Here is a 26,410-nt window from a genome sequence, read left to right on the forward strand (position 1 = left end):
TAGCTGAGTAATGTGTATCAAGCATGTTTCATCTCAACAGTAGTAATAGTGGCATGACTACGTACCATAGCTGAGTAATGTGTATCAAGCATGTTACACTCAACAGTAGTAATAGTGGCATGACTACGTACCATAGCTGAGTAATGTGTATCAAGCATGTTACACTCAACAGTAGTAATAGTGGCATGACTACGTACCATAGCTGAGTAATGTGTATCATGCATGTTACACTCAACAGTAGTAATAGTGGCATGACTACGTACCATAGCTGAGTAATGTGTATAAAGCATGTTACACTGAACAGTAGTAACAGTGGCATGACTACGTACCATAGCTGAGTAATGTGTATCAAGCATGTTACACTCAACAGTAGTAATAGTGGCATGACTACGTACCATAGCTGAGTAATGTGTATCAAGCATGTTTCATCTCAACAGTAGTAATAGTGGCATGACTACGTACCATAGCTGAGTAATGTGTATAAAGCATGTTACACTGAACAGTAGTAACAGTGGCATGACTACGTACCATAGCTGAGTAATGTGTATCAAGCATGTTACACTCAACAGTAGTAATAGTGGCATGACTACGTACCATAGCTGAGTAATGTGTATCAAGCATGTTTCATCTCAACAGTAGTAATAGTGGCATGACTACGTACCATAGCTGAGTAATGTGTATCAAGCATGTTACACTCAACAGTAGTAATAGTGGCATGACTACGTACCATAGCTGAGTAATGTGTATCAAGCATGTTTCATCTCAACAGTAGTAATAGTGGCATGACTACGTACCATAGCTGAGTAATGTGTATCAAGCATGTTACACTCAACAGTAGTAATAGTGGCATGACTACGTACCATAGCTGAGTAATGTGTATCAAGCATGTTTCATCTCAACAGTAGTAATAGTGGCATGACTACGTACCATAGCTGAGTAATGTGTATCAAGCATGTTACACTCAACAGTAGTAATAGTGGCATGACTACGTACCATAGCTGAGTAATGTGTATAAAGCATGTTACACTGAACAGTAGTAATAGTGGCATGACTACGTACCATAGCTGAGTAATGTGTATCAAGCATGTTACACTCAACAGTAGTAATAGTGGCATGACTACGTACCATAGCTGAGTAATGTGTATCAAGCATGTTACACTCAACAGTAGTAATAGTGGCATGACTACGTACCATAGCTGAGTAATGTGTATCATGCATGTTACACTCAACAGTAGTAATAGTGGCATGACTACGTACCATAGCTGAGTAATGTGTATAAAGCATGTTACACTGAACAGTAGTAATAGTGGCATGACTACGTACCATAGCTGAGTAATGTGTATCAAGCATGTTACACTCAACAGTAGTAATAGTGGCATGACTACGTACCATAGCTGAGTAATGTGTATCAAGCATGTTTCATCTCAACAGTAGTAATAGTGGCATGACTATGTACCATAGCTGAGTAATGTGTATCAAGCATGTTACACTCAACAGTAGTAATAGTGGCATGACTACGTACCAAAGCTGAGTAATGTGTATCAAACATGTTACACTCAACAGTAGTAATAGTGGCATGACTACGTACCACAGCTGAGAAATGTGTATCAAGCATGTTTCATCTCAACAGTAGTAATAGTGGCATGACTACGTACCAAAGAGTATTTTTATTTAGTCATCAAGTCAAAAGCTCATTAAATCTATAATTAAAAATAAAATTATTTTAATTATGTATTTGTCATCGTCACACTTTAACTATGATCTTACAAACCGTATAATTCGCTCCTGTAGAGAAACTATCAACAGCGACCTCTACTAACGTTCGATTTTTTGTTTACTACCAATATTAACCTTTGAAAATTATTTACTTTTCTAGATGCAACTAATATTCTAATATACAGTAGATAAAAGTAGAATTCTACACATTTCTGTTAAACATTATTAAAACAGAAAAATTATAATCTAAGCAATGTTTAGTTTTGTGCGTTAGACAACGTTTCCTTTTACCAAGTAATGAGGCGGTGATTGTTATCAGAGTTGGGTTCTGGTTACGTAGATCAGAGCAAAGAGATTAGATTGTTTGTTTAAGATTCAGGGAAAATACTGAATGTTACAGAAAGTGACATACGATCCAGTATATGAAAGACATTCAATCATGTTTAGCTAAATCCTAACCAATAACTTGTACAGTCTCGTAACGCTGATGGGAAAACTGTTGACAAACAATAGTTCGTGTTGATATTGGTTAAACACAAACGTTCCTCTACTTTGGTCTTTGTGCCGTATATTAACACTAAAAATACAATCATTCATTGTTCGATAGATCAACATTGGAAAAATAATACTTTATAACGACTGTCACAGTTACAAAACAAACACACAAACAATGTTCACGTGAACCCAACCAACAGAAAGTGGACCTCAAATGTTTTATTTTTATATTTTAAAAAAAACATATTTTCAAAGATTGCAGTAAAAGTTAAGTACAGCTCAAATTAATATAAAAATCTGGAAAAATTTATTCCGTATCAGACGTATATATAAACACATAAAATATACATTCTCACCAAGTTATAACCAAAAACATTCTCTGAAGAAATGAGCATCTAATTACAGTTATTTCTCTCTGTAGTATTCTACAAGTGATATAATATAGCATAACGACATTTTTGTAATAAACATGATTCTGAAAAAGAAACCAATGCATGTGGATGATTATTAATTAGATATGCTTCGTTTGGTTTGTTTTGAATTTCGTGCAAAGCTACTCAAGGGCTATCTGCGCTAGCCGTCCCTAATTTATCAGTGTAAGACTAGAGGGAAGGCAGCTAGTCAACACCACCCACCGCCAATACTTGGGCTACTCTTTTACCAACGAATAGTGGGACTCACCGTCACATTATAACGCCCCTACGGCTGAAAGGGCGAGCATGTTTGGTGTGACGGAGATTCGAAACAGCGACCCTCAGATTAAGAGTCGAGTGTCCCAGCTACCTGGCTATACCGGGCCTCAGATATGCTTTCACATAAAGTTACGACTAAATACTTCTATTGTGAACTAAAACTTACCACTATTCCCCAATATGTATTTTATAACTGTCACTAGAATATAAGTTATTTATTTTTACCCATCTTAAGTGTGAATCATGAGTTTTATGACAGTTACAAAGACTGTTAACTCTTAAATTACCGACTTGATTCTATAGGGTTTGCTATCACTGAGACTCATATTGTATTATAATGAATATATTTATGCTTTCATCCTTTTAACAACATCTAGTGTAAAAATATGAAACTAAAATATTGAATTAAATTACTTGTTTTTTTACGTAAAACAAAATAATCAAAAATTGTTAGTTTAGAAAGGGGAATAGGGATCGTTTAAAAAGTACAGAACTATTTAAAATGTAAAGATTATATTTTCAAACCTACAAGTAGGGACTCTAAAAAGTAAACATAATAGGCTGGAAATAGTGTAAATTGACAAAATAATGTAAGACACTATTTACAACTCAGTTTGTTTATTTTTAGAGTCCTCAGTTGTAGGTTTGAAAATAGAATCTTTGTAATTTGAATCAACTTCTTTCTGTACTTATTTGACGTTCCATATTCCCATTGTAAATTTAAAATTTTTAATTATCTTGTTTCTTAAGTTTTTATGTTCATTTATGGAGAATAAGCTACATATGTAGAAATGCATTCAGTTGAATATTAAATGTTTTTCAACAATTTCCTGATGAATTAACTTTTATCCCTACACAACCATTATTTACTGAGCTCGAAGGTTTTGTGCCTGAAGGTTCGTGTAAACACGCGAAAAGAAGTAACAATATTACTACAATAAACCACCACTCACAAGGTTAGAGAAATCTATACTGGTAATCGTCTACTGTTAGAAAACTCACAGAACACCACGTAGAGTGTGTTTGTATATGTTATTCTTGTAGCAAAGATACATCTGGTTATTTGCTTTGTCTACCGAGAGTAATTGAACCCGTAATTTTAGCGTTGTAAATTCGAAGACTCATTGCTGTTCCACTGAGGGACAGCACGTGGAGGCGAAGTACAACAGTGAGCTCGAGAAATGATGAATCCTCAACGTGACATTTTCCAATTAATGCGCTATAAATTGCACAAATTATTTCCAGTCAATGCTCGTTAGGAAAACACCAGATTTGTTTTACATAGCAGAAAGTGAAGGACTTCGTGAAATTCTTTAGGACGAAAAAGCAGAGTCACGTGAATTAACTTTAAAAGTACCCCAAGACATGCTCAACACTGTATTCACTAAAATAATTGTCGTCGTTCTTTTCTGTAGCGACTTGTAAAACTATAATCGATAATAATAAGGCGAGAGATATTGTTATAAATACACACGTTGTTTACTTTAATAAAACGAAGCATTTCTGACTAATATAACGATAACGGTGTTCAAAATTCTTCAACATTTCTGCGAAGCTTGGATAACTTTCAAAAGTTTATATTGGAAGGGAAGAATAAGTTGAAAAATTTTAGAGGGCATAAACCTCGACATTTAAGTATCAACCTTAAAATACCCTACAACCTTCGCAGGAGTTTGTTTAACAGCTGTGCATAGATTTTGGTGCAGTATATCTAATCGTTTATGCTGCGGACTTCCGTGCTTGGATGAAGTTAAAGAGAAACTTGACCAGTAGCGATGAAAAACTGATAAAATCTCTCCTCGTCTTTCAAGAATCAACATAAAAATAGTTCTATGACCTGTAGAGGAACTTATTAGGCTTGAATAAAAATATTCATATCAAGTTGTTTCTGTAGGCTTGTGAAACACTAATAGTAATAATATGAAGAAGGAAGGGGTGAACTGATGGAAGGTCTTGAGTTTCCTTTCTAGAACAAGACTGCTTTTAAAGATAGTTTCTGCCCATATGTTATATCAGAATTTTTGTGAAATTCCCAGGCGATCCCTAATTTTAACCCTTTTTCATGATGATTGATTATCGTTGATGTTTCGGGCAGTAAGTCCAGCGCATGTCTTATATACATATATGGTCAAACTCTTAGTATAAGATATTTCATGATTTACCTGAGGTTTTTAATGGTGGCTTCGCTGGTGCTACACATAACTTATTCAGATAAGGTGGAAAGCTACGGCACACATAGAATAAAGTTGATTTCTTTATTTCTAAACACTGAATTGTTATCTCTTCCACTTATTTCTCAACATTTTTAACGTTCATTAGAATTTACAAAATGTGGAAATAAGAAGCGGAATTTAAAAACGAGAAAGAGCGAAAAAGAAAGTATTATGGAAGACAGTAAAAAGGTGTCTCATACTGTCTACAGAGATATGATGCTCAGGGTATCATACTGTCTACAGAGATATGATGGTCAGTGTCTCATACTGTCTACAGAGATATGATGGTCAGGGTATCATACTGTCTACAGAGATATGATGGTCAGTGTCTCATACTGTCTACAGAGATATGATGGTCAGTGTCTCATACTGTCTACAGAGATATGATGGTCAGGGTATCATACTGTCTACAGAGATATGATGGTCAGTGTCTCATACTGTCTACAGAGATATGATGGTCAGGGTATCATACTGTCTACAGAGATATGATGGTCAGTGTCTCATACTGTCTACAGAGATATGATGCTCAGGGTATCATACTGTCTACAGAGATATGATGCTCAGGGTATCATACTGTCTACAGAGATATGACGGTCAGTGTCTCATACTGTCTACAGAGATATGATGGTCAGGGTATCATACTGTCTACAGATATGATGATCAGTGTCTCATACTGTCTACACAGATATGACGGTCAGTGTCTCATACTGTCTACAGAGATATAATGGTCAGTGTCTCATACTGTCCACACAAATATGATGGCCAGTGTCTCATACTGTCTACAGAGATATGATGGTCAGTGTCTCATACTGTTTACAGAGATATGATGGTCAGTGTCTCATACTGTCTACAGAGATATGATGGACAGTGTCTCATACTGTCTACAGATATGATGATCAGTGTCTCACACTGCCTACAGATATGATGGCCAGTGTCTCATACTGTCTACAGAGATATGATGGTCAGTGTCTCATACTGTTTACAGAGATATGATGGTCAGTGTCTCATACTGTCTACAGAGATATGATGGACAGTGTCTCATACTGTCTACAGATATGATGATCAGTGTCTCACACTGCCTACAGATATGATGGCCAGTGTCTCATACTGTCTACAGAGATATGATGGTCAGTGTCTCATACTGTTTACAGAGATATGATGGTCAGTGTCTCATACTGTCTACAGATATGATGATCAGTGTCTCACACTGCCTACAGATATGATGGCCAGTGTCTCATACTGTCTACAGAGATATGATGGTCAGTGTCTCATACTGTTTACAGAGATATGATGGTCAGTGTCTCATACTGTCTACAGAGATATGATGGACAGTGTCTCATACTGCCTACAGATATGATGGTCAGTGTCTCACACTGCCTACAGATATGATGGTCAGTGTCTCATACTGTCTACAGATATGTTGATCAATGTCTCATACTGTCTACAGATATGATGGTCAGAGTATCATACTGTCTACAGAGATATGATGGTCAGTGTCTGATACTGTCTACACAGATATGATGGTCAGTTCTCATACTGACTACAGAGATATGATGGTCAGTGTCTCATACTGTCTACAGATATGATGGTCAGTGTCTCATACTGTCTACAGATATGATGATCAGCGTCTCACACTGCCTACAGATATGATGGTCAGTGTCTCATACTATCTACAGATATGATGATCAGAGTATCATACTGTCTACAGATACGATGGTCAGAGTTTCATACTGTCTACAGAGATATAATGGTCAGTGTCTCATACTGTCCACACAGATATGATGGTCAGTGTCTCATTCTGTCTATACAGATATGATGGTCAGTGTCTCATACTGTATACAGAGATATGATGGTCAGAGTGTCATACTGTCTACAGAGATATGATGGTCAGTGTCTTACACTGTCTACAGAGATATGATGGTCAGAGTATCATACTGTCTACAGAGATATGATGGTCAGTGTCTCATACTGTCTACAGAAATATGATGGTTAGTGTCTCATACTGTCTACACAGTTATGATATTCAGTGTTGCATACTGTCTACACAGATATGATGGTCAGTGTCTCATACTGTCTACACAGATATGATGGTCAGTGTCTCATACTGTCTACACAGATATGATGGTCAGTGTCTCATACTGTCTACACGGATATGATGATCAGTGTCTCATACTGTCTACACAGATATGATGGTCAGTGTCTCATACTGTCTACACAGTTATGATATTCAGTGTTGCATACTGTCTACACAGATATGATGGTCAGTGTCTCATACTGTCTACAGAGATATGATGATTAGTGTCTCATACTGTCTACAGAGATATGATGATTAGTGTCTCATACTGTCAAGAGATATGATGGTCAGTGTCTCATACTGTCTACAGAGATATGATGATCAGTGTCTCATACTGCCTACAGAATGATGATCAGTGTCTCATACTGTCTACAGATTTGATGATCAGTGTCTCATACTGTCTACAGAGATATGATGATCAGTGTCTCATACTGTCTACAGAGATATGATGATTAGTGTCTCATACTGCCTACAGAATGATGATCAGTGTCTCATACTGTCTACAGATATGATGGTCAGAGTATCATACTGCCTACAGAGATATGATGATCAGTGTCTCATACTGCCTACAGAATGATGATCAGTGTCTCATACTGTCTACAGAGATATGATGATCAGTGTCTCATACTGTCTACAGATATGATGGTCAGAGTATCATACTGGCTACAGAGATATGATGGTCAGTGTCTCATACTGTCTACAGATTTGATGATCAGTGTCTCATACTGTCTACAGGTATGATGGTCAGTGTCTCATACTGTCTACAGAGATATGATGGTCAGTGTCTCATACTGTCTACAGATATTATGATCAGTGTCTCATACTGTCTACAGATATGATGATCAGTGTCTCATACTGTCTACACAGATATGATGGTCAGTGTCTCATACTGTCTACAGATATGATGGTCAGTGTCTCATACTGTCTACAGAGATATGATGATCTGTGTCTCATATTGTCTACAGATTTGATGATCAGTGTCTCATACTGTCTACAGATATGATGGTCAGTGTCTCATACTGTCTACAGATATGATGGTCAGTGTCTCATACTGTCTACAGAGATATGATGGTCAGTGTCTCATACTGTCTACAGATATTATGATCAGTGTCTCATACTGTCTACAGATATGATGATCAGTGTCTCATACTGTCTACAGATATGATGGTCAGTGTCTCATACTGTCTACAGATATGATGATCAGTGTCTCATACTGTCTGCACAGATATGATGGTCAGTGTCTTATACTGTCTACACAGATATGATGGTCAGTGTTTGATACTGTCTACACAGATATGATGGCCATAAAATCCAAATGGAATCTAATACAACGTGACTATAGAACCATGTACGAGAAATAGTTCATCGATAATTTTAAGATGATTTAGTGAAACCAAAATATAAACATTATTTGACTAGGATAATGATTAAACTTACCAATTCAACACAAAGTTTGTGAATGATTTTATGAATAAATAAACTGCTTAATTTTGAGATTATTTATTGTGAAGCCTAAATGTCTCGATTGATTGGTTTGAATTTCGTGAATACCTACATGAAGTCTATCTGTTCTAGTCGTCCCTAAAGTTACTAGTGTGAGACTAGATGGAAGGCAGCTAATCGACACCACCCACCGTCACACTATAATAACCCCTTGGCTGAAAGGACGAGCACGTTCGGTCACAGGGGTGCGAACCCGTATCCCTCAGTTGTGTGAGTCGAGCGCTTTAACCACGAGGCCATTTCAAGCCCAAAAGTCTGCATAATGAAGTATGAAATATGGTAACATTGTAAATATTCTAGCATGATTCAGGTAGAAACAAATGAACAAAGAATAAACCAGACAGAAACGAAAATGAGATTTGGTTAACGACCGAACGATACGAGGCCTCACACTTGAACAAATACCACTATGTAACACAGATTTTGTTCCTAGATAGTATGTGTTGTTTCTTAATTGCTTATGTTGTAAAAGTACAGAAAATGGCCATTATTCCCTTTAAACTTTGCTTTTGTGACCTGAATAACGAAATTTAGAAATTAACATATTTTCTATGTAAAAACGGGCAAATTTGTACATTTTCATTTACATAAGATCTGTATAAAACAACATATGAATCAAGATTTACATGCATTTATACTAAAGTTATACAAAAATGTTTAGAAGTGAGTAGTTTTTCGAGATTTGCGACTGTAATGTAAATCACTTTCACGTATCAGACCCCAAATATTGTCTCCCATCATGTTTTCGTTATGCGCTCCCAGATCACAAAAGCAAAGTTTGAAGAGAAAAATAGGTCTTTTCCATTTACTTTAGGCATAAGCAATAACCTAGATGTTAGGTACTTCTTTGAACTAGATGTTAGGTATTTCTTTAAACTAGGTGTAAGGTATTTCTTTGAACTAGATGTTAGGTATTTCTTTGAACTAGATGTTAGGTATTCTTTGAACTAGATGTTAGGTATTTCTTTAAACTAGGTGTTAGGTATTTCTTTAAACTAGGTGTTAGGTACTTCTTTGAACTAGATATTAGGTATTTCTTTAAACTAGGTGTAAGGTATTTCTTTGAACTACATGTTAGGTATTTCTTTGAACTAGGTGTTGGGTATTTCTTTGAACTAGGTGTTAGTCATTTCTTTGAATTAAGTGTTAAGTATTTCTTTGAACTAGGTGTTAGGTATTTTTTTGAACTAGATGTTAGGTATTTCTTTGAACTAGGTGTTAGGTATTTCTTTGAACTAGATGTTAGGTATTTCTTTAAACTAGGTGTTACGTATTTCTTTGAACTAGATGTTAGGTATTTCTTTGAACTAGGTGTTAGGTATTTCTTTGAATTAAGTGTTAGGTATTTCTTTGAACTAGGTATTAGTTATTTCTTTGAACTAGGTGTTAGGTATTTCTTTGAACTAGGTGCTAAGTATTTCTTTGAACTAAACTTTAGGTATTTCTTTAAACTAGGTGTTAGGTATTTCTTTGAACTAGGTGTTAGGTATTTCTTTGAACTAGGTGTTAGGTATTTCGTACAGTAACCGTTCAAAATAATTTTCACACGAGATTACTTTCGAAACATCAGGTATTTCTAAAGTCACTTTCACTGTTCATGTGACTGTGCGGAAAAAACAGTGTGAAATTTGGTGCGAAAACCACCCTGATCGAGCAGAAGACAACATACACAGTGGTTCTATCATGATAAAGACAACATACACAGTGGTTCTATCATGATAAAGACAACATACACAGCGGTTCTATTATGATAAAGACAACAGCTTTGGAGCGTTATTTGTATGTGTACGCTGTCTTCCGTACGATCAGCTGGATCTGCACTCCGAAGTTCACAGCTTCCCGAACGTAGTCGTCTAAACAGCGGGGGTGACTTGAAACACTCGTCGAATGTTAACCTACCCGAGACGATGTCTGTGGGGTCTTGAATGATGAGCAGCCAGGGTCTGTTGGGCCTCACGTGTTTTTTCTAACGCTTCTCTATAAGAAACCAAACTGTTAGCCCGAGCATTGGACTGTAGAGGCATTACCATCACCAACACAAACGACACAGCCAGGACCATCAAAGCCTTCTCACACCACTTCCAAGGCTGTAAAATGCTTTTGGTTTTCTGCATGATATGTCGAACTGAGAGAAACCCAACTTAGTTCTTTCCACGGATTACAAACAATCTAAAAACACAAGAAAACGAAGAAAAGTTCTCTGAGAATCCATGTTAGAGTAAAGGTTTATTTACTATGTTAGAGTAAAGGTTTATTTACCATGTTAGAGTAAAGGTTTATTTACTATGTTAGAGAAAAGGTTTATTTACTATGTTAGAGTAAAGGTTTATTTACCATGTTAGAGTAAAGGTTTATTTACCATGTCAGAGTAAAGGTTTATTTCCTATGTCAGAGTAAAGGTTTATTTCCTATGTTAGAGTAAAGGTTTATTTCCTATGTTAGAGTAAAGGTTTATTTACTATGTTAGAGTAAAGGTTTATTTACCATGTTAGAGTAAAGGTTTATTTACTATGTTAGAGAAAAGGTTTATTTACTATGTTAGAGTAAAGGTTTATTTACCATGTTAGAGTAAAGGTTTATTTACCATGTCAGAGTAAAGGTTTATTTCTATGTCAGAGTAAAGGTTTATTTCCTATGTTAGAGTAAAGGTTTATTTCCTATGTTAGAGTAAAGGTTTATTTACCATGTTAGAGTAAAGGTTTATTTACTATGTTAGACTAAAGGTTTATTTACCATGTTAGAGTAAAGGTTTATTTCCTATGTTAGAGTAAAGGTTTATTTCCTATGTTAGAGTAAAGGTTTATTTACTATGTTAGACTAAAGGTTTATTTACCATGTTAGAGTAAAGGTTTATTTACTATGTTAGAGGAGAAGTTTATTTACTACGTTAAAGAAAAGGTTTATTTACTATGTTAGAGAAAAGGTTTATTTACTATGTTAGAGTAAAGGTTTATTTACCATGTTAGAGTAAAGGTTTATTTACTATGTTAGAGTACAGGTTTATTTACTATATTAGAGTAAAGGTTTATTTACTATGTTAGAGTAAAGGTTTATTTACTATGTTAGAGTAAAGGTTTATTTCCTATGTTAGAGTAAAGGTTTACTTACCATGTTAGAGTAAAGGTTTATTTACTATGTTAGACTAAAGGTTTATTTACCATGTTAGAGTAAAGGTTTATTTCCTATGTTAGAGTAAAGGTTTATTTCCTATGTTAGAGTAAAGGTTTATTTACTATATTAAAGTAAAGGTTTATTTACTATGTTAGAGTAAAGGTGTATTTACTATATTAGAGTACAAGTTTATTTACTATTAGAGTAAAGGTTTATTTACTACGTTAGACTACAGGTTTATTTACTATGTTAGAGTAAAGGTTTATTTCCTATGTTAGAGTAAAGGTTTATTTACTATATTAAAGTAAAGGTTTATTTACTATGTTAGAGTAAAGGTGTATTTACTATATTAGAGTACAAGTTTATTTACTATTAGAGTAAAGGTTTATTTACTACGTTAGACTACAGGTTTATTTACTATGTTAGAGTAAAGGTTTATTTACTATGTTAGAGCAAAGGTTTATTTACTATGTTAGAGTAAAGGTTTATTTACTATATTAGAGTACAAGTTTATTTACTATTAGAATAAAGGTTTATTTACTACGTTAGACTACAGGTTTATTTACTATGTTAGAGTAAAGGTTTATTTATTGACATAAAATATTTATTTATTACTAATATTTCTAATTCAGTTCACGGTTACAAGAAGTTATAAAAGGCAACTTTTAACGCTATCACCAGTTGGCTGACTTCAAACTCACTGGTGTCAAATTGGAGTTTCGTCTCACACCTGGACTGTTTACTCTGAAGCAGTTTTGTTAAGCGGTTTATTAAATTATTACAGTAAGTAGTTGTTGTCTAAATTTACACATAATAACTAACTTTGCTCTGCGTTAATTACAAAGTCAGCTCGGGAAAGTTCTTAATTAAAATACAGGAAATTGCTTCCACTTCAAACTTTTGATAAAGAGGATTGTTTTTGTTGTTGTTTTTTATTTTCGCGCAATGCTACACGAGGACTATCTGCGTGTGTTTTCTTATGGCAAAACCACATCGGGCTATCCGTTGAGTTCACTGAGGAGAATCAAACCCCTCATTTCAGCGTTGTAAATCCTTAGACTTATCGCTGTACTAACGGGGGACGACTATCTGCACTAGCTGTCCTTAATTTAGCAGCGTAATACTAGAGGGAAGGCAGCTAATCATCCCACCCACCGCCAACTCTCGGCCTACTCTTTTACCAAAGAATAGTGGGCTTGTCTGTCAATTTATAATGCCCCAACGCATTAAAGTTCGAGCATGTTTAGTGTGACGGGGATTCGAACCCACTAGTGTGTGGGTTTGTTTTAGTTTTAAACCATAAAATTAATTATTTTCAGTTTACATTTATTACACTCAGAAGTTAATACTGCTTAATTTTAACATGCAAATTAAGTAGTGACGTAATTTAGTAATACGAAATACGATCACAATTACAATATTTTATAAAACAATCGATAATGTTATTACCCACCAGGTGGCGAGTAAGGAGAGATGTCTAAAGAGAGTAGTGTAGCTGGAAGGACGTTTGTTGGTCATTCTTGTTGTTTGTAACTGAACACAAAGCTAATTAAAGGGCTCTCACTGCTTTGTCCACCACGGGTATCGAAACCCGGTTTTTAGCACTGTAAGTCCGCAGACATACCGTTGTGCCACTGGGAAGCGATCGTTCTTGTATCGATTTAGCATAGTTACATATATAAAAATGCAATCAAAGTTCATAACCACGAATCATAAACACAGACAGAACATACCTTTCAAAACTGGTAATTGCTTATCTTTATATAAACATAATATCATGCATTTAAATACGAAATAAAATCAATAAAATCCTTTGGAGAAAAAATTCTCCAATTAAGAAGTTGAAGGCGCAGAAATAAATGAAAGGTCTATTGTTTCAACTTCGTTTACGATTGGACTGTAAAATAGCACTACATACGTTCAAGTGAGAAATTGGTTTCGTGGATTTGAGTTTTCTTTGTTTCAGTTTTAAAATATTTTTGAATTTTAGTTTAGATTTTCATTGAACTAATAATATTATTCACGTACGTAGATTTTCAGATATCAATAGCCGAGTTCTCCGTCTACAGGTGAGAAACTTGTCAATGCTTTTTACTGTGTTGTTCGGTTACAGTCACACAAAGAGTTGGAAGAAATCCATTTCAAGAATAATATAAAGTGTGTAGTGAAAAAGAGAATAAACGTAAATGTTCTAACGTTCTAATTGTTTTACCTCGGAACACTTACTGTTTTATCTCTCTGTACCAACTGTTTAATAGCACTCTTTTAACTGTTCGTCTGTGTTCTCAAGACGGCTGGTATGGTATTAAAATTTTAACTACAATAAAGTACAGAACAAAGTTTTGATCTGCTTAGGTTATCTTCAGGTTAACAAAGAGAGTTTGCAACTAGCCGTCGTCGGGCACGTGTCTTAGGGACGAGATTGTAAACAGGTACGTGATTTTAGAGGGGGGCGCTGCAGGTAGATGTTTATTAATTAGTAAGAGTTTAAAAGTGTTCCTTTATATTGGTTTAATTTTGGTTTTAGTTGCTGCATAGGTAGGGCTTATTTGATTTTGCATTTGTTTATATTTGTGTCTGGGCGTTTTCTATGGTTATGTTGTGTTTATTTGATTTGCAGTGTTCAAAAACGTGTGAAGGTGTTTTCTTTGTGTTCTTTGAATCTAGTTTCCATTTTTCTTTTTTGTTTCTCCAACACAGAAGTCGTGGAAGTAGTTGCATTATGTTTTATGAATTATGTCAGTGTTGTGTTTGTCAGAGTAGTTTTTAACAGTATGGACATTTTCTAAATACGTAACGTCAACCGGCTCCTTTTTCAAGGACTCTTTTAACTTTAAATCTATTCTTAATTAACTAAATCATCAAGTCTTAATGAACAGTTTTGATGTGATCTCTCTCTTCACAGAAGTCCCAACCACTGAAGCCTGCAAGACAGCTTTAGAACTTTATATTCAAGAATTCAATCCATTGATAAACATCCGCAACAACCAATTAGCAACACTTATAGAATCTACTACCACCAAAATAACTTTATTTTTAATGACCAAAACTACTAACAAATGAATGGCTTAAGTATGCGGAGTTCCGTGTTACCAGTTGAAGCAAACATTTTCAGACTGAATCTCAAGCGATCAATGCAGCCTTACACCCACTACTATACCTGTACAGGTATGTTGATGATACAATTGTTGGGTTCACAGAACAAACACTTAATATTATCAACCACAGCAACTGTATTCACCCCAACATTAATTTCATCTGTGAATAGGAAAAAACTAACTAAATAGCATTTCTTAACCTCAAGATAATCAGAACCGATACACAAATCAAAACAGAAATCCACAGAAAAATCCCCAATACTGGATTAAACATTCCCTTGGACTCAGCATACAAAACAAAACAAAAACTCAAGATATTAATAAACCAAATAAACACAGTCACAAAACTATGTTCACCTGATAAAAGTAACGATGAAATCAACAAAATAAAACAACACTTCATTAACAATAACAAATTTTCTCAAAAAACCGTGAAACAAATATGCGCACACATCTAGACCAACAACAATTAAACAAGAATAAATCCCAAGATACAACAAACTACAAAACCTTACACTGCTGTATACCTTATGTTCCTAACATCAGCAAAAAAACAACCAACATTTTGAAAAAACTGATAACAAAACACAACATTCCAGTAAACACCAAATTTATTCAAGAACCAAGTACAAAACTAAAGTCCGTACTATGTAAAAACTACACTGACAAACACAACACAAACATAATTTATAAAATACAATGCAACAACTGCCACAACTTTTATATTTGAGAAACAAACAGAAAAATGGAAACTAGATTCAAAGAAAAAAACATCTTCACACGTTTTTGAACACTGCAAATCAAATAAACACAACATAACCATATAAAACACCCAGATATAAAGTAGGGAAACAAATATAAACAAATGCAAAAACAAAAGAAGCCCTACGTATACAGCAACTAAAACCAAAATTAAACAAATATAAAGGAACACCTTTATACCTATATCAATTACTAACCTAACATCTAACTGCACCCTACAATCCCGTACTCGTTTATAGTCTTGTCCCAAAGAGATGTACTTTGCAACGGTCAGTTGCAAATTCTCTCTTTGTTAACCTGAAGATGACCTAAGATGGTCGAAACATGGTTCTCTACTTATCAGTAAAAGTGTTAATACCCATATCAGCCACAATTTTACTTCAAGTGTTTCTCGTCACCAAGAATTACTGTTCTTCTGTATCAATAGTTTTATCTCTCTGTATTAACTGTTTTATAACACGATTACTGTTCTTCTGTATCAATAGTTTTATCTCTCTGTATTAACTGTTTTATAACACTACTGTCTGTTCTTCTGTATCAATAGTTTTATCTCTCTGTATTAACTGTTTTATAACACGATTACTGTTCTTCTGTATCAATAGTTTTATCTCTCTATATTAACTGTTTTATAACACTACTCTCTGTTCTTCTGTATCAATAGTTTTATCTCTCTGTATTAACTGTTTTATAACACTACTGTCTGTTCTTCTGTATCAATAGTTTTATCTCTCTGTATTAACTGTTTTATAACACGATTACTGTTCTTCTGTATCAATAGTTTTATCTCTCTATATTAACTGTTTTATAAAACAACTGTCTGTTCTTCTGTATCAATAGTTTTATCTCTCTGTATTAACTGTTTTATAACACTACTTTCTGTTCTTCTGTATCAATAGTTTTATCTCTCTGTATTAACTGTTTTATAACACTACTGTCTGTTCTTCTGTATCAATAGTTTTATCCCTCTGTATTAACTGTTTTATAACACTACTGTCTGTTCTTCTGTATCAATAGTTTTATCTCTCTGTATTAACTGTTTTATAACACGATTACTGTTCTTCTGTATCAATAGTTTTATCTCTATATTAACTGTTTTATAAAACAACTGTCTGTTCTTCTGTATCAATAGTTTTATCTCTCTGTATTAACTGTTTTATAACACAACTGTCTGTTCTTCTGTATCAATAGTTTTATCTCTCTGTATTAACTGTTTTATAACACTACTGTCTGTTCTTCTGTATCAATAGTTTTATCTCTCTGTATTAACTGTTTTATAACACTACTGTCTGTTCTTCTGTATCAATAGTTTTATCTCTCTGTATTAACTGTTTTATAACACTACTGTCTGTTCTTCTGTATCAATAGTTTTATCTCTCTGTATTAACTGTTTTATAACACTACTTTCTGTTCTTCTGTATCAATAGTTTTATCTCTCTGTATTAACTGTTTTATAACACTACTGTCTGTTCTTCTGTATCAATAGTTTTATCTCTCTGTATTAATTGTTTTATAACACTACTGTCTGTTCTTCTGTATCAATAGTTTTATCTCTCTGTATTAACTGTTTTATAAAACAACTGTCTGTTCTTCTGTATCAATAGTTTTATCTCTCTGTATTAACTGTTTTATAACACAACTGTCTGTTCTTCTGTATCAATAGTTTTATCTCTCTGTATTAACTGTTTTATAACACTACTGTCTGTTCTTCTGTATCAATAGTTTTATCTCTCTGTATTAACTGTTTTATAACACTACTGTCTGTTCTTCTGTATCAATAGTTTTATCTCTCTGTATTAACTGTTTTATAACACTACTTTCTGTTCTTCTGTATCAATAGATTTATCTCTCTGTATTAACTGTTTTATAACACTACTGTCTGTTTTTCTGTATCAATAGTTTTATCTCTCTGTATTAACTGTTTTATAACACTATTAACTGTTCTTCTGTATCAATAGTTTTATCTCTCTGCCATTGTTGTTTGGATACATATTACTGAATGTTTTAATTCGTACTGAAGTATGTATATATTACTGAATGTTTCAGTTCGTACTGAAGTATGTATATATTACTGAATGTTTCAGTTCGTACTGAAGTAACATGTATATATTACTGAATGTTTCAGTTCGTACTGATGTAACATGTATATATCACTGAATGTTTCAGTTCGTACTGAAGTATGTATATATTACTGAATGTTTCAGTTCGTACTGAAGTATGTATATATTACTGAATGTTTCAGTTCGTACTGAAGTAACATGTATATATTACTGAATGTTTCAGTTCGTACTGAAGTATGTATATATTACTGAATGTTTCAGTTCGTACTGAAGTTACATGTATATATTACTGAATGTTTCAGTTCGTACTGAAGTTACATGTATATATTACTGAATGTTTCAGTTCGTACTGAAGTAACATGTATATATCACTGAATGTTTCAGTTCGTATTGAATTATGTATATATGTTTCAGTTCGTACTGAAGTATGTATATATTACTGAATGTTTCAGTTCGTATTGAATTATGTATATATGTTTCAGTTCGTACTGAAGTATGTATATATTACTGAATGTTTCAGTTCGTACTGAAGTAAGTATATTCACACTAATATTGGTTCTAGTACTTGATTTTATACATCATTTAAAGCTCCCTGAAAATAATAGTGTTTTGATTATTAGTATTACCGTTACGACACCTACAATACCATATGTAATTAATTTTAGAATAAATAAAAACACTTTAAACCTTGAAATCATTGCTTGTTTGGTTTTGAATTTTGCGCAAAGTTATACGAGGGCTATCTGCGCTAACCATTCCTAAATTAGAGGTGTAAGACTAGAGGTAAGGCAACTAGTCATCACCACCGACCGCCAATTCTTGAGCTACTCTTTTACCAATGAATAGTGGGATTGACCGTACCATTATAACGTTCCCACGGCTATAAGGGCTAGTATGTTTGGTGTGACGGGAATAAAACCCGCGACCCTCAAATTGAGAGTCGAGTATCGTAACCACCTGACTATGCCGGGACGCCTTGAGAGAAAACAAATGACTTAGCATTACTGAAGCTGTGACTTGCGTTGACACGTCCAGACACAAGAGTGTTGTCGCATTGCATCAGAAAGTTGTAGCTCAAGTGCACCAAAAAGGTTTTATTTCAGATATTCGTGCGCAGCTTCACAATGGCTTTCCGTGTTGCACGTTCGTAAGTTTGAAATTGTACACTTGAGGAAGCGCATCTGCCGCCACCGGCAACGTTTGGCTACACTAATTCAATAATTGGATGTGATCATCACTCTTATAACGCACTCACGGCTCCAAAGCGCGAAACGTGAATTTTTGAGCTAAGTGCCAGATTTATCACAAGGGATTGTCCCATAAAAGGTCAGTATTCGTAAATTATTCTCATGTATCAACAATATTAATCATGTAACTGCCAAAAGTCCCCAGGCTTAAAACGTACTGCTATAAACAGGAGAGCGGGCCGCCCCTATCCACCATTTTGTATCACAGTCCATGACACAAATTCCAGGAACTTATAAGAGAAATAAATATAGAATGTACAATAATAGCAACTTTAATCAACATTTTAGTTTGGCGTCACCTTCACGTATTTTACTGCAGACCTTCTATCACTGTTGAGCTCTCACACTTACGACATAAGATAAAAAATACAAACCTGAAACAATCCCCAAATCCGTATCATTCGTTCGGTTAGTTATCCATTTAAAACATAGCTTTTAGAAGTTCGTTTGACTTTTAGGACCAAGCTTTATAGAAATTGGATTTTTCCATTTTTTTTCACTACAATTTGTGACAGAAGAGCATTTCTTATTTGTTTATACATATTAAACTGTGTAATTCGTGAAAAAAAAAGTATGTTTACACACTATTTTACTTCGCCGGGTAAACACTTTTTTAGGCAGACTACAAACTAGTTCTTCTACTTATAAACAACTTAGAGTTAGCCATCAGTAGGTCGAAAGTCAAGGCTGTTCCCCATAAAAAAAAATACGTGGATTCTTTTAAAATGATGTATTATCGAATGACCTATGAACCAGGGTTCCCTTTAAGCTGCGCAGCCGCACAACAACCAATGAAGTTCCGCGCACTTCATTATTTCAGCCGCGCACATTCTCAGTAACAACCCTTTCAGTTGATAGGCCTAAAACTCAATTATCCATCTGGTAGCGTTGCAAAGCGGCCTAATGATCCAATAGGGTCGATGGTAGAAAAACACTCCCCGTCCTTTAAAAAAGAAAGAAACTGGAAGCGCACATCCGCATATTGCCTTCATACTGGTGCACATGAAAAAACTTCATTCCAAACATGGAAGGAACAACAGTTAAACTAGTTCTGCATTATAACAAACATTATAAATTGAATACAAAATATTAGTGTTTAACTGTGAGTTGGTCTTTAGCAATAGAGCAGACTTTTCTCGGCTTTGGCCTTACACACACGGTCTAGTGGTTATGCGACTCGCAAACTCAAGTTCGCGGATTCGAATCCTCATCACACTAAACATGCTCAGTCTTTCAGTTATGGAAGCATTATAAAGTTACAATCAATCCCACTATGCGTTAGTAAAAGAGTAGCCAAAGAGTTGGCGATTGGTGGTGATAACTAGCTGCCTTCTCTCTAGTCTTATATTGCTAAACTTGGGGCGGCTAGTACAAATAGCCATCGTGTAGCTTTGCTCGAAATTCAGAACAAACAAACAATAGGACACTCGATTCTCGACTGAAATACAAGAGTAGTGTTTCAGTGACCTCCCATCCACTCAAGTTATGAATATTAATTAGCCTACTGCTAACAGTTAGTTTTGAATATGTATCGTAATATTAACTTTTTACGTCAAGTGCTGAATATGAAAATTATTTCTAAACTATGACCTATGACTTTCAACCACACTGATGAACAACAGGTGTCGTGCTACGTTAGGTAAACGTACCACAGCTAAATTTTACGGACGTATTAAAAACACGTAAACTAGTAGGCCTAGACTACTTTCCGTATGGTTGGTTCTACTTTTAAAATAAAATTACTGTTATTACCTACAGGAAGTAAATGCAAACATCAGTTATTTGAGAGACATTTTAGTCTTAACAGGAAACACCTGTACTAAAACGAGGAAGATTGTTATTATTTATTTACTTTACAGGCATTGCAAAAATTAAATATGTCACATTGACAGGAATATAGAACACTACAATAACAGAACAACGTCTGTATTTTAACAGATTTCTGTCTTCAGTTAGAGGCCTATTTGTTTGTAATGCTTCACCAGCTTGCGGTATTTAAACTGTCACAAATATTTAGCTGTCAAGTTATTAATTTCGTCGTGTTGCTTGAAACATTTCTACTTAAACATGTATCGTCCGTAGTCATTATAATGCACAGTTTTATTACATGGCCTAACAATTCTATGAGCTGGAATAAAATTAGAACATTTAACGTGCAGAAGGTTTCTGTTCTTTTTCTAATTTAAAAAAAAAAAATGTGCGCGTGTTTTCGTAATTATTACCAGAAATGGTATGTTAATAATTCACATTCGTTTAATCCTAACGAATATATATATCTATATTACAACCGGGCCTATTTGTTGTAGGACGTAGGCTTATTTATTTTTTATTTTTTTAAACGAGGCTTAGATGTAAGAATGTTTTAACGTTTAAACTTTTATCATATATTTGCATCACTCAGTCACTATCGCTTTATTTAAGGTTACTTAAAAAGAGAATAAGCATGTTCAGTCATATTAATTATATGAACTAGTGAATGAAAACAAAGCAAAATTAGTTTATAAAATGTCTGACACACTCACTATCCAGAACCGTGAGGCCTTCCATTAGTTACCATTGCTCGTTAGGCTAGTGAGGGTACGACATACATAGTAATGTGGGCGTTGAACATATCATTAATAATGGTGTAAAATAAAAGTAATTTTAATGCCTTTTATTTACAAACTGGTATGGATTAATAGCACAAATTATATTTTTGTTATTAAGGAAAATATCAAAGTAACAAAACTCTTTCAGACAATGACACAACACTGTACATTGGACTTTTAAAAAACTTTTCACGAGTTGTTTCACCCTAGAACTATCAGTGGATGTTTATATAGATTCAACTGGGCTTATGAACACATTTGATTTTTCTGAGTTATGTGTACATCAAATGACTAGTGGGTCCATGTGTTTTGTTTTTTATTATAGGTTGTTTAATATGTCGGCCACAAATAAACTTGAAACAAATATACCATCAATATTGAAGCTAATTCCATTAATTTATTTCTGCGTAATATAAAAAAAAAAAGTTTTGTTTTGGTTTTGAAGTAAATCGAATGTTGCATCAAACAAAATCAAAATATTAGAAATATACTCAAATATTATCATCAGAGATACTTCAAGCAAAAAGTCGGTGATACCAAGGTAGATATACCAATACCACGAGCTAATTAAACCTACATTAAAATAGCCTACAGTCTTCATGAAAGAAAACCAATTTGAAATTACACGTTTTTTGTATTGTTTTAAGCTAAGAATTATTACTGGTGTAAGAGAGATAATTTATCTAAATCACGTGACACATTGATGCTGCTTTGGTTGGTTGGTTAGTTTCCAAATTTCGCGCAAAGCTACACGAGAGCTATCTCTGCTAGAAGTATCTAATTTAGTAGTGTAAGACGAGAGGAAAGTCAGCTAGTCAATATCACTCACCGCCAACTCTTGGACTACTATATACCAACGAATAGCGGGATTGCCTATTACATAATAGCGCCCATACGGATGAAAAGGCATGTACTGAAAGGAGATTCAAACCCGCGACCCTCAGATTGCTAGTCGAATATCCTAACAACTAGACTATGCAGTTTGGGTAAACTTTATATTTTGTTACAACACATAAGAAAGTTTTATGTCTTTTCAATACTTAGTTCTCATTTATAAAAACAATTTTACCAAAATATTAGACAGAAGCTCTTTTTATTCTATTTAAATCAAACTTACAAAATGCTTTTGCACAACAGATTATAGCATTAAAGGATTATTATTTTTAACACATATATCCTAAACACTGTTCAGTCGAACCTAGTTTTCTGGAAGCTCATATATTTGAATGAAGTAAACACCCCCATAAAAAAGTTTGACGTTCCACATTTAGACAAAGAATACTGAACAGTTGAGAGGGTTAACGCTCCCGACACAGCTGTTACGCCAGTGCACCAAGCGTAGAGTAGCACCTGTTGTCGAACTCTTTATTTTAATTTAAAACTGTATGTAAAATTTAATATCTTATGTTTGTCTTAACTTCTCGAGTGGAATGCAGAATCTTGAGATGTTTCAAAAGATAATTTCTCTTTGAATGTCAGCTACTGCTTCATAACACAGTCGATAAGTTCAACAGGCATATCACTTAACTTTGAATGTCAGCTACTGCTTCATTACACAGTCGATAAGTTCAACAGGCACATCACTTAACTTTGAATGTCAGCTACTGCTTCATAACACAGTCGATAAGTTCAACAGGCACATCACTTAACTTTGAATGTCAGCTACTGCTTCATTACACAGTCGATAAGTTCAACAGGCATATCACTTAACTTTGAATGTCAGCTACTGCTTCATTACACAGTCGATAAGTTCAACAGGCATATCACTTAACTTTGAATGTCAGCTACTGCTTCATAACACAGTCGATAAGTTCAACAGGCATATCACTTAACTTTGAATGTCAGCTACTGCTTCATAACACAGTCGATAAGTTCAAGAGGCATATAACTTAACTTTGAATGTCAGCTATTGCTTCATAACACAGTCGATAAGTTCAACAGGCATATCACTTAACTTTAAATGTCAGCTATTGCTTCATAACACAGTCGATAAGTTCAACAGGCATATCACTTAACTTTGAATGTCAGCTACTGCTTCATTACACAGTCGATAAGTTCAACAGGCATATCACTTAACTTTAAATGTCAGCTACTGCTTCATAACACAGTCGATAAGTTCAACAGGCATATCACTTAACTTTGAATGTCAGCTACTGCTTCATTACACAGTCGATAAGTTCAACAGGCATATCACTTAACTTTAAATGTCAGCTACTGCTTCATAACACAGTCGATAAGTTCAACAGGAATATCACTTAACTTTTAATGTCAGCTACTGCTTCATAACACAGTCGATAAGTTCAACAGGCATATCACTTAACTTTGAATGTCAGCTACTGCTTCATAACACAGTGGGTATGTTCAACAGGCATATCACTTAACTTTAAATGTCAGCTTTGCTTCATAACACAGTCGATAAGTTCAACAGGCATATCACTTAACTTTGAATGTCAGCTACTGCTTCATTACACAGTCGATAAGTTCAACAGGCATATCACTTAACTTTAAATGTCAGCTACTGCTTCATAACACAGTCGATAAGTTCAACAGGCATATCACTTAACTTTGAATGTCAGCTACTGCTTCATTACACAGTCGATAAGTTCAACAGGCATATCACTTAACTTTAAATGTCAGCTACTGCTTCATAACACAGTCGATAAGTTCAACAGGCATATCACTTAACTTTGAATGTCAGCTACTGCTTCATAACACAGTCGATAAGTTCAAGAGGCATATAACTTAACTTTGAATGTCAGCTACTGCTTCATAACACAGTGGGTATGTTCAACAGGCTTATCACTTAACTTTGGATGTCAGCTACTGCTTCATAACACAGTCGATAAGTTCAACAGGCATATCACTTAACTTTGAATGTCAGCTACTGCTTCATTACACAGTCGATAAGTTCAACAGGCATATCACTTAACTTTGAATGTCAGCTACTGCTTCATAACACTGTCGATAAGTTCAACAGGCATATCACTTAACTTTGAATGTCAGCTACTGCTTTATTACACAGTCGATAAGTTCAACAGGCATATCACTTAACTTTGAATGTCAGCTACTGCTTCATAACACTGTCGATAAGTTCAACAGGCATATCACTTAACTTTGAATGTCAGCTACTGCTTTATTACACAGTCGATAAGTTCAACAGGCATATCACTTAACTTTGAATGTCAGCTACTGCTTCATAACACTGTCGATAAGTTCAACAGGCATATCACTTAACTTTGAATGTCAGCTACTGCTTCATAACACAGTGGGTAAGTTCAACAGGCATATCACTAACTTTGAATGTCAGCTACTGCTTCATAACACAGTGGGTATGTTCAACAGGCATATCACTTAACTTTGAATGTCAGCTACTGCTTCATAACACAGTCGATAAGTTAAACAGGCTTATCACTTAACTGATTATGTTCCAGGACATTAAAACCCTGTCGAAAACTGTGTATGTAGTGCTAAGCACTACGTGCACAGTGAGCCAAGCTTTCTATACATACATACACATATATATATCATTTGTGTACCATATGTTACTCATTAATTAAAAGGATAAAACCTTCTAGCACAAAAATGTTAGAGTAAATCTGCAAGTTCTCTGTCCTAGTCTTTTCTATTTCATACGTGTAATTAAACGGTTATATATATATAATCATTATTATGATTTTTTGTTTGTTTTCCCATTTCCAGCAAACCTACACGAGGGCTATTTGCTCTAGCCGTCTCTAATTTAACAGTGCAAGACTAGAGGGAAAGCAACTAGTTATCATATCTACAACCAACTCTTGGACTACTCTTTTACCAAGGAATAGCGGGATTGACCGTCACGTTATAAAGCCCCATAACTAAAAGGATAAGCCTATTTGGTGTGACGGGGATTCGAACCCGCGATCTTCAGATTACAAATCGAGTACCCCTAACTACCTAGCCAATTATTCTGATGTGAGTGTCTTATTAGTTTATTTCACACATGTTAAAAGTTGTGTAAAATGTGTAATTACACCATGTAACACAATTTTTACTTTTTCTTGTTCCTGGACAGAAAGTGTTATTTCCCAATTGTTTATGCCTAAAGTAAATGGAAAAGACCTATTTTTCTCTTCAAACTTTGTTTTTGTGATCTCGGAGCGTATAACGAAAACATGATAGGAGACTATATTTGGGGTCTGATACGTGAAAGTGATTTACGTTGCAGTCGCAAATCTCGAAAAACTACTCACTTCTAAACATTTTTGTTCAACTTTAGTATAAATACATGTATATCTCAATTCATATGTTGTTTTATTCAGACCTTATGTAAATGAAAATGTACAAATTTGCCCGTTTTTACATAGAAAATAGATTAATTTCTAAATTTCATTATCCAGGTCACAAAAGCAAAGTTTGAAGGGAATAATGGCCATTTTCTTTACTTTTACAACATAAGCAATTAAGAAATAACACATACTATCTAGGAACAAAATTTGTGTTACATAGTGTTATTAATTTAAAGTCAAACGTTTCGAATATTAGAACATCATCAATTAGAATACTATATAAACATATAAACATCATCACTTAGAATACTATATAAACATATAAACATCATCACTTAGAATAATATATAAACATATAAACATCATCAATTAGAAGAATACTATATAAACATATAAACAGGATAAAAACTAAACAGTATAACATTAGCGAAGAAACAGATTAACGGATAACCTTAGCACTCGTCTGATGTGATAGCTTGGCGCTAAGAAAGAATTTTCTTTGGTTTTAGAGCTTCACACTGAGCTACTTGTACTGAGCCCACCTCGAGTATTTAAGCCAGACTTTCAGCTTTAAAGCCCTCAGCGTTAA

The 26,410-nt window shown here is 34.4% G+C and overlaps 1 protein-coding gene across 7 annotated transcripts in view; it reads right to left on the reverse strand.

Moving 5' to 3' along the window:
- Positions 1 to 26,410, reverse strand: part of LOC143245338 (epidermal growth factor-like protein 7) — a 100,882-nt gene that overhangs the window by 53,421 nt on the left and 21,051 nt on the right. For 6 of the 7 annotated variants that reach the window (XR_013025577.1, XM_076491578.1, XM_076491577.1 and 3 more), the window contains exon 2: positions 10,593 to 10,862. Coding sequence is in view for 6 of the 7 variants with exons in the window: in XM_076491578.1 (XP_076347693.1) it covers positions 10,593 to 10,807 (215 nt within the window). In the remaining variant the exon portion in view is untranslated. Of the gene's footprint in view, positions 1 to 10,592; positions 10,863 to 19,342; positions 19,366 to 26,410 lie in introns of those variants that run through there. The other variant, XM_076491579.1, reaches the window with a different exon arrangement.

The sequence above is a fragment of the Tachypleus tridentatus genome, chromosome 2 (genome assembly GCF_004210375.1).
Source record: "Tachypleus tridentatus isolate NWPU-2018 chromosome 2, ASM421037v1, whole genome shotgun sequence".
Classification (NCBI taxonomy): Eukaryota; Metazoa; Arthropoda; class Merostomata; order Xiphosura; family Limulidae; genus Tachypleus; species Tachypleus tridentatus.